General features: G+C 45.5%; 1 protein-coding gene and 1 pseudogene across 3 annotated transcripts in view; both read left to right on the top strand.

Annotated features, from left to right (window-relative positions):
* Positions 1-1,485: 1,485 nt before the first annotated feature.
* The window catches only part of Sos2 (SOS Ras/Rho guanine nucleotide exchange factor 2), a 93,514-nt gene continuing 84,707 nt past the window's right edge, over positions 1,486-10,292 (top strand). The window contains exon 1 of one of the 3 annotated variants that reach the window (XR_009382738.1): positions 1,486-1,632. Coding sequence is in view for 2 of the 3 variants with exons in the window: in XM_059279060.1 (XP_059135043.1) it covers positions 1,546-1,632 (87 nt within the window). In the remaining variant the exon portion in view is untranslated. The remainder of the gene's footprint in view (positions 1,633-10,292) is intronic. The other 2 variants (XM_059279060.1, XM_059279059.1) reach the window with 2 other exon arrangements.
* LOC131924540 (chloride intracellular channel protein 4-like) lies at positions 2,453-7,936 on the top strand (annotated as a pseudogene).

The following is a 10,292-nucleotide window of genomic DNA, read 5'->3' as shown; positions in this document are numbered from 1 at the left end:
GTGGGTTCCAGGGGTGGAACTCAGGTTAGCAGCTATGTGCAACCAGTGCGTTTACCTGACAGCCCCAGAGGACATTTTTGACATAATGATACTTAGATTAAAAACAACAACAACAAAACTCTTGTATTCCGAGTCTGCCCTTCTCTGTGGAGACAAAATGGTGTATGCAATGCTCAGCTACTGATTCTGGAACTGAAATTATGGCACAAGGTATCTTCTACAGTCTGTTCTTCCGTTCCCTTCCTCGCTGCTGCTGGTGGCTGGGTGCATGACTCTTTCCAGCCTGTTGGGAGCAATTTGTTCAGCAACTTCAGTGGGATGAAATTTGGGCTCAAGAAAAAGTTTCCAGAGTTCACGACTCTTCAACTCGGAAAAGCTTAGGGTCACAGGACTTCTTTTGGTGCTAATTAGTACGGCTGTATCCCAGGATCTAGGCTCTGTAAAACCTAAAGTGGAAAGGATTTGAAGGATGTGATCAACAGAAGAACTACATATGAAAGTTTTATGAAGATACCTCTTTTGACACACTTAGGGGAAACGCCTCAAACTGAAGTCATCTGGCCCCCAAGTTCCACGAACCCACAACGTGATTTTACGAATCAGCTCCTATCTCCTAAATATATAAAGCAGCCATGTAGAGCACAGATTAAATCAAATGTCCTTCTCTCTCTCCCCACATCCGTGTACTGCAGTCCCGGCTCGAGCGAGGCTCGCCCGGAGCCGCACCGAATCAGGACTGTCTGCAAGAACTCAGAACGCCGCGGACCGAGTGGGTCTGCAACAGCCCCGACCCCTCCCGGCGCACATTCCCGGGAGAGACCCACTACCCTCCCGGGCCCCCCGGGGCCCCGCACCCGGCGCCTCGGCCCGCTCAGCGGCGCGCATGCTCCGTGCTGGCCTTCTCCCTCCACTCGGGAGTGCGAGCGCCGGGCCGTGGGGCCGGGCCGAGCCGAGCCGAGCCGCGGCTGCTGGGACCCGGGGCTCGGCGGCGGCAGCGGCGGCGGCAGCGGCGGCGGCGGCGGCGGTCAGCGCTGTGCACGCCGGACACGCGCGCCCGCTCGGCCCCGAGGGCCCTCTCTGGAGGTGATTCGGGCGGGCCCGGGCGAGCGGCGGCGGCGGCGGCGCGGAGGGCGGGGGAGGCGATGAGGACACTGCGGGCCGCCGCTGTCCGCCCGCCGCGGCCGTAGCGGGGAGTTCGGGGCGGGGGCGAGGCCGGCGGCGGCGGGGCTCCGGGCTGCGCACCCAGACAAAGGAGGAGGAGCCGCCCGACGAGCGGGGCGGGCGCCGCGGGGAGAAGGAGGACGCCTCGGGCCGCCGCGCTTCCTCGGGGCCTCGGTGGACGGGCCCGCCCGCCCGGCCGCTCGCCCGGCCGCCCCCCTCCCCCCCACCTCCCCGCCCCCGAGCGCTCGCCCGGCCGTAGCGGCGGCCCGGGCTGGAGGCGGCGGCCCCGGGCCAGGCGAGGCGAGGCGAGGCGGCCCGCGCGCCCCGCGCGCCTGTCAGGCCACCGGCCCGGCCTCCGATGCGGAGGCGCTGCGGCCGGGGACCATGCAGCAGGCGCCGCAGCCCTACGAGTTCTTCAGCGACGAAAACAGCCCGAAATGGCGGGGACTGTTGGTCCCGGCCCTGCGGAAGGTCAGTGCTGGGGCCGAGGGAGGTGCCGCGGGCCCGGGTGCCCGGGTGGCGGGGTGGGCCGGGCCGGGCGCTCGCACAACTTGTAACGGGGAAGCACGGGTCGAGCCCGCATCGGGTCCCCCACACCCTCCCGGGCGAGCTTGCCCTGGCCGGGCGCCGGTGGCTCCTCATTGCCTGTTGCATCCCGAAGGACGTTTTTCTCAACTTTTTTTTTTTTTTTGGCCTGGTCCCGGAAGGAAGGTTTTGTTATGATCATAAAACTGGATTTCATGTTACAGTCATTTCGTCAGGCAACTTCCGCCGTTGACCAATTTGTTGTCCTCAGGCTGGATTCGGGCAAGACAAAAGTCCCGCTGGTCTCTTTTTTTTTTTTTTAAGTTTCTGGAACAAATGCAGTTTCGCACCCAGTAACTACTTTTAAGTTCTTTGCGGGGTGTTCGCCTCGGGCGGTTGGCTTTGCCAAGGTTGCCCATTCGCTTGTGAGACAGTGCTCTTGATTTTTTTTTGCTAATATGGATGTGTGTTTCACATGTGTGAAGTGTCAGTGAGTCATAGTATTCGTTTTCCAGCTCTTGAGGTGAAGCTAAAGCACCTCTGCACTTCCTGCAGAAGTCTTACCTGGATCCCACGACTGTCTCACAAAATCTGGTCAGTTTCTGCACAGCAATGAGAACTTGTAATCACCTGTAAGGGACAGTCGGGGCGCGGGGGGGGGGGGGGGGAGCTCAAGTCAGTCAGTCTTTGAAGTTTGGATGCCTTGCTAGGATGCATGTCTTGTGCTGGTTGGTGTCAGTCTTTTACGGAGTCAGGTAATTACACAATGGTTTTTGTTGCTGTCGTTAAGTTCTTCTTGTAAGTCAGACACATGGGCTCAGGGTTAGCAGTCATGCGTCCTGAACATGGGCTGCTCCTGAGACGTTTTACCTTTTCTGCTAAACAAACAAGAATTAAAACAAAACATCTAGGCCAGCGAGAGGCTCAGCAGGGGACGACGGGTGATTTGCTGTCCCAACCACACAAGCTTCATGGCTTGAGTTTCGTTCTTGGAACCCACATAAAGGTGGTAGGAGAGAACTGACTCCGTAAAGTTGTCCTGGCCTTCGTGCAGGATCCACATCACACACACACACACACACACACACACACACACACACACACACACACACGGAGTAATAATGAACTCCAGTTAGTTAAAATTCTGCGTGGTTCAGGGAATAAAAGTGCTTTTTTGACAAGCCAAAGTATCTGAATTCATGCCCAGAACCCAGGTGGAAGGAAAGAGGGAATTGACTCCCAAAACTTGTTCGCACACACACATACACACACACACACACACACACACACACACACGCACACGCACACATACACACACACCACCACCACCATCAACAACAACAGCAGCTACACTTGCAAAGTAATTCATCATCATACATTTCTAAGGAGTGGAAAGCCACTTTAAAGGTAAAAACATTTCCTTGTACTCAGAGAATTTCGAGTTTTCCATTGGCATTCTCACGAGGAGGTGTTTATTGGCTTCTTTGGCGGTGTACAGCAAGTCGAGTCATTTTAAAGAACTTGGTGGAAATGGAAAGCATGTAAAGTAGTGATAATGAACTCTGTCTTGTATTAAAAGCAAAGGGGGAGCTGCCTAGATAGTAGTTAGCCCGTCTGCCTCACAGAATGGCGAGAGCGTTTATCAGCCAGCCCGTGTTGGCAGTGTGATGCAAGTGTACACCCTTTAGTACTTTTGACAGCAAAAGGTGGCTTAGATTCTATATCACCCTTGATGCACAAGTACAAAGTTAAAATTTCAGAGTAGATCAGAAACAAAACCGCAGCGACCATCCAGCCAGTCCCTCGCTTTGGCCCTACCTGTGCTTTTATGTGTCCACTCGGTCCTCAGGTGCTCTGTAGGCGATGCATTACTTCATAGTGTGGAAAGAAACACATCTGAGAATTTGGTCTTCTGTGGTGATGGTTAAAAGCAGTTAATACTAATTTATTAACTTAACGTGGGATTGAAGTACACACTCATGGAAGACATTTAACTTTTGGAAAAATTTTGTTGATACTAATTCATATTTTATGTGGTGTGATGTATTCTAACTTTATGTATTCATTTAACATCTGTTGAACACAACTTGATACTATGCTAGATTCTAAGAATACAAAGGTGAATTATTATTATTATTATTATTATTATTATTTACTTTGGGTTTTTGAGCTAGGATTTCTTTGTGTAGCCCTGGCTGTTCTAGAACTCACTTTGTAGAACAGGCTGGCCTTGAACTTGGATCTTCTGATCTCTGCCCCCTCCACGCCCAGCTCAAAGGTGAAGTTTTAAAAGTAAAGTCATTTTCTAAAGGTATTTATTATCTAGACCAAAAATTCTGTTTTGAAGGTTTTGGATTATGTAAATGAGCAATTTTGATCATTTTTCTGTTAGGAGATCTTTCTCCGTGTGTGTGTGTGTGTGTGTGTGTGTGTGTGTGTGTGTGTGTGTGTGTAAGGGGCAGTGTTGGCTCAGTCAGATTAGTCTATTTGTACATTTTGGTGAAGTCACCAAAACATTTCAGAAAAGTAAAGTCATGATTTTAATTCAAAATGCAAATGAACACATGTCAGTGATTTAAACTTACTCATTTTTGAGAGACTGGCAAACATAGCCCAGGCTGCCCTCAAACTTGTCATGTAATGGAAGGTGACCTTGAACTTCTGATCCTCCTGTCTCCACCACTGGGGACAGAATCCAGGGCTTCCTCCACAGTTGGGTAAGCACTCTACTCATATATCCCAGCCTTCAGTTTTTCATTTAATGAAAGATCTAGAAAGATGTCAAAGTCATTCATACGACCATTTGGGTATTTATAGGATACTTAGTGAAGGAATATTGAAACTATTGGGTTCTATATACAGTTAGTTGATATTCTAATTAAGAACATAAATGAGTAAATTTTGGATATCCCTTCCATTAGGTAGAAATTATTTGCATTTTGACCAGCCAGAATTCTATAAATTCTATAAATTCATCTCATAGACTTGTTAAATAGTCAGTAGATAGTAATCAAAAGTTTAAGTACCACACTGAAAAATGCCTAGTATTGTTTTTTGTTTTTGCTTATTTTCAAGTTTTGAGTAATTTTTAAAAAATGAATACTTAGTGTGCACGTTTTTGTGCATCTTTAGCAAAATTACCAGTGTCAAACTTGAAAATGAAAGGCTTGCTCATTTCTGCAGCAGTTACACTAAAATTGAACAATACATAAAATTAGTGAATTTAATTTGATTTAATGAAAGTTGTTTTTAAAAAGTAAAAAAACAAAAAACAAAACAGTTGGTGTGGTGGCACACTTTAATCCAGTCTCTTGGGAGGCAGAGGCAGGTGGATCTCTGTGAGTTTGAAGTCAGCCTGGTCTACAGCATTCTAGTTCCCCTGCCAACAAGACCTACATAGACACTGTCTCAAACAAACAAACAAACAAACAAACAAGCAAACAAACAGTAAAAAAGGAGGGGGAGGAGGAGGTAGTGATGGTAACAGTGGTGGAGGTGGAGGGTGGTGATGGTGGTAGTGGTGGTGGTGGTGGTGTTTGGTTCCCAGCACCCACATCAGGTGACTCACATCCACCTGTAACTCCAGCTCCAGGAGATCTGATGCCCTCTTCTGGCCTCAATAGGCACCTGCACTCATGTGCACATCCCCACATACAGACACACATATACCTACCTACTTTTTTTAAAAAATGGAAAAAGTAAAACCTACTGGAATACAGAGATTAGCATGGCCCTTGTGCAAAGATGACAGAAATTTTGTGATGTAGTCTCTTGAAAGAAAATGTAAAAGTGCTGACTTTCAAAAATTGACATCAGTGGGAGGAGAAAACCAACTCCTGCAAGGTGTCCTCAGACCTCCATGGCACAAATGCACCCACATGTATATATAACTAAATAAAAGTCTAAAAAATGGACAGAATTCCCTGTTTTCCTTAATAAAAGCATCAAGTATTCTTTTTACTGTGTAAAACACAGAAATTGAAAAGTGGACTTGGAAGAAGTAATTTTAGAAGTAGAAATGAATTTTTGTTTGCTTTTTAATTAAAAAAATTTTTTTTTTGGTGCTGAGGCTTGAACCTTGTGCATGCTAAGTATATACTCTATCACTGATCAACACTCCCAGCCCTTCCTTTACCTTTAAAAAGAAAGCTTCACCCAGAGCATTTAAAAGCGTAGAGTTATAAGCAGGGTGAAATGACTACTAATGGATAATATATGGATTGTTAACATTACTGCTAAATTATGTATCATCCCTAAAAGAGCCAGGAACTTTATAAATGCCTTTGCTACTACTCTCCAGGAACAGCGATGCTATCATATTACTTGAGGGCAAAAAAGAACATGGTATACTTGTAAATGCAGTTTATTACCTTTGTGTTTAAATGCTCTGGTACTTTGTGCATGTGCTATTTAATAGTTTTTGAGATAAATCAACACTTTTTATATAAAAAAATTGTCTTAAGATCATTTGATCAGGGTTTTGAGTCTCTCACATTTCCTTTGATTGATACCTTTTCTGTATGGTTTTCTTTCTCAGGCTAGCCATGGAAAAGAAAATGTCCATTGTCTTATGATCTGTAGTTTCAAATATAGAAGGAAATAGAATTGGTTGAATTCCTGGGTCTAACTTGATTTGGGTTAAATATTGACAGTCCTACTCTGTGACAGTTTGATCTTAGTGATGTGAAAAAATGTCTGGGTTAATTAATATTGTGTGACAAGGTAGAAGAAGGTTAAGAAATGCGTTTGTAGCATCTGAGAGAGTCTCATGTTTTGCTTCCTGCCGCTGCTTCTTGGAGTTCATTTTAGAAGACTATACTAGATCTTTTCTTTCCAGAAAATCTGTAGGGTGGCTTGAGAAAGTAGAGTTGGTGTCACTGATGTATAATGGAGTCAAGAAGTCATCTTTGAGGAAGCTAAGTTCTGGAGATTGCAGGCAGCTGTATTCCTGAGTATCTCCTATGTGTCGGGAGATAGTTTTGTTATTGACGCTCTAGGAAGGGTCTTGCTGTCATAAAACTTGCATTCTAAGTGGCGGTGGTAGGCAGATCTGAGAGACAAATTAGCAAGCTGTTCTCTGAAAGATCATATGAACTAACAAAATACACAACAGAAGAAAAGATTTGCAGCAAAGGGAGAGGTAGGCAGTGGCTTGTCTTCTGAACCAGGAGAATAAGGAGATTAGATGTGGATTATATGTAGATCAAGTTAAGATTTTCACCAGAGAATAGGAAGTCCTGTAGGGTTATGTTCTTGTAGCAAAGTAGTTAGATTAACCTGGTCATAAATGGGTTTTGGAAGGATTACACCTCCAGGTGAAATGCAGAAACTGTTGTCACAGGAGGTGTGAGGTGATGTGAGGGCGAGTGAGCAAGCGACTGTAGCCCCAGCAGCTCCAGAGCCACAGCCTCAGCTGTGTGACCCTGGCCCAGGCCATCCCACCACAGCGCTGTTGATGCCCCTGAAAAGGCGGAGGGAGGAGGAGAAAGAGCCCTCATCGAGCTCTTCCTCAAGGCTGGCAGTGATGGAGAAAGCATAGGAAACGGCCCCTTTTCACAGAGGCGCTTCATGATTCTGTGGCCCAAAGGAGTTGGGTTTAATGTCACAACCATTGACCTTAAAGGAAGCCTGTGAACCTGCAGAACTTGACTCCAGGGACCCACCCACCATTTATAACTTTCAACAGTGAAGTCAAAACGGATGTAAATAAGGTGGAGGAATTTCTGGAAGAAGTCTTATCCCTGCTCCCCCACCTCACCACGTACTTAAGTCTTTCACCAAAACCCCCAGAGTCAAACACTGCTGGAGTGGACATCTTTGCCAAATTCTCTGCTTATGTCAAGAACTCCAGGCCCGCGGCTAATGGAACAGCGGAGAGAGGGTTCTTGGAAAGCACTGCAGACATTAGAAGAGTGTCCGCATCCTCCTCCCTGATGACGTTGATGAGAGCAGTGAGGAGGGCATCGAGCTTTCCACATGGAGATTTCTGGATGGCGATGAGGAGACATGAGCGGACTTCAGTACACTGCCCAAGCCCATCGTCAAGGTGGTGGCCAACAAATACCACACATTTCTAAAGGAAGGAATGAATGCCCGAGGAATGCCTACAGTGGGGATGAGTTCACCAACACCTGTCTCACTCTCACTGATAAATTCCCTCCCTTACTTACAAGTAAACGGCACTTTGAGAGAGGTGCCATCCGAGCCCCTAAGAATACGCTTTCCTAATAGACTGCTCTGCCTCCTCTAAAGTACAAGTGTATTCTGCATGAACATGCACTTACTCAAACCTTGGATTAAGGATAGACAGAGTATAGTAGTTATCTCCGATTCACTCTCCTAAGCAGTGTTATGCTAAAGTCCTCTACCTGGCCCACCTGCCCTGCCTACCAATTCGGAGGCACTCAGCCACTAGCTCCTCACTTGAGAGGTGGTTTGGAATCCCGACTGTCACAACCATTCACTGTGTGTAGATGGCAGAACTTGAGGGGCTGTGTTTAACCATTGGATAGTAGCCATGACCTCAGTAGACCGCACACTGGTGTATAATGCCTGGTACAAGGAATATTTGTGTATTGGGAGAGTTGTAGTATTGAGTAAGGAATATGGAAGGATTGCTACTGCGTTGGACATACTGTTTCAGAGTATTCAGTGTTAGTCCTGGAGTGTGCTGAAGGGAAAGATTGCCTTCTATAGAGAGACTTGCTGGGGTTTGGTAGATACTTAATTTTGCCTAAAACATGCATCCTTTTCCTATAAATTGTAACATCCGATACTATGTAGAAATTGAAAGACTGAGGGCTGGGAAGGCATTCTCAGAATTACAGGAGATGGAGAGTGTGTGTCCTCTGGTACTGGGTCTCAGAATTACAGGAGATGGAGAGTGTGTGTCCTCTGGTCCTGGGTCTCAGAAATCAGGAAGTGGTGGTGGCTTCTCTGGTCCTGGTGTGTGAGTTTCACCCAGGGGCCTTCATACATTTGCAACAATGTTGCCGCCGCCGCCTTCTTTGTAACAGACTTTTTCTTCTCTTTCCCTGCCCCCTCTCGGGATGGAAGTCCAGGCTCTGTCCCTGAGCTGCACCATGCCCCCTCTGTCAGTGTGAAAAGCTCTTTTTGCGTGTGTGTGTGTGTGTGTGTGTGTGTGTGTGTGTGTGTGTGTGTGTCCGTATATCCTCCTGCTTTGAGCAACACTATTGTAAGCGGGTGCTTAGCTACAGCAGCCCATTGACTAGTATGTAAAAACTACTACAGAAATTAACCCTGGGGATGCAGCATGACCTTATTAAAACATCAAGGACACTTTTTAAAAAGAAGGAATTCAGAAATTAATAGAGATCCTATGATTTTAAAGTTTTTATTTAATTTTTAACTTGGAGCCTGTTCTAGATTTCCTAAAGCTGCTGACTATAACAATAGAACCCACGGGAATCATTTGGAATTATTCCAAAGTGATAATGACCCAAACTGACCCAAGGGGCTCAGCCAGACTGGATGAGCATTAGGAATGCATTTTAACTTGGTGCATTTAGTTCCCTGTCAGCCATGATTTAGTAACCTTTTTCTGTTATCAGTTTAATTTTAGTATGGTGTATTTGGAGCAATAATATTCTATTAAAGTGTTTCATGCTGAGTATCCAAAGCATTACCTGTGTTACCACTTGACATAAATCAAATATATGTCTATTATATTAATCATGGCCCTTCTTTCAAGGGAACAGAAGTTTGATTATATCCTATGTTAGGCTGCATATTTGAGTAAGGGAGGAATTTTAATGGAACTAATGGATTTAGTATTATTTCATGTAGTCATGTTAAAAATTAACCAAAAATTCTTTTCATAAAAATGTGTAATAATAAGTAGAAAGCTTTTTGAAATGTATGAAGTGTTATATATTTAAAATTCACAGCTTTTTGCTTAGAAAGTGAAAATAACATTAAGGCAGTTCCAGCTGGTCCACGTCGTCTGTATTTTCTCTCCCTCCCTCTCTTCCTCCTTTCTCTTTCTCACAGACTGGGCTATATAGAAGCCTTTGGTTTCCTTTATTAAATCACTTCGTAAGTTCTACCACACCTCTTAACAAAACACTGTGCAGTTCTTTCTTAATCGATCCATTAACAGTGTTTGGCAGTTGATCTGTTTCACCTTACGAATCATTTCAAACAAGCAAACAAACAAACAAAAAAACCATTTACCTTCCAAAACTTCGAACACTCCTGGTGTGTATTCTGCCTGTCTCTTCCTTTCTCTGCCTCTCTCCTCTCTAGGTCCTTCTATCTTGATGTCTTACCTCCTTAACCTCATCACTTTGACCTTCTCAGAGCTTAGAGACACCTGTTGTGTTATACTCTCAGAGGTCCCACGCTGTCTCAGCGCTTCACACACCATCTACATACATTTGGTGATTTCCAAATTACTTGAGTTTCTTCTGGTTTCACAATTAATTTCTTCCTCCTCTTCCTCCTCTCCTCGCCTTTTTCCTTTTCCTACCTCCTTTTTTCCCCTTGGTATATCAAATCAAACCTAGGGCTTTGTATAAGCTAATATATCTTATCCCTAAATTAGTTTTTCTACTTCAAATTCCTCCTGAATCTCAGATTCCAAGTTC

The sequence above is a fragment of the Peromyscus eremicus genome, chromosome 14 (genome assembly GCF_949786415.1).
Source record: "Peromyscus eremicus chromosome 14, PerEre_H2_v1, whole genome shotgun sequence".
NCBI classification, from domain to species: Eukaryota; Metazoa; Chordata; class Mammalia; order Rodentia; family Cricetidae; genus Peromyscus; species Peromyscus eremicus.
This window is presented reverse-complemented; position numbering and strand designations above follow the sequence as displayed.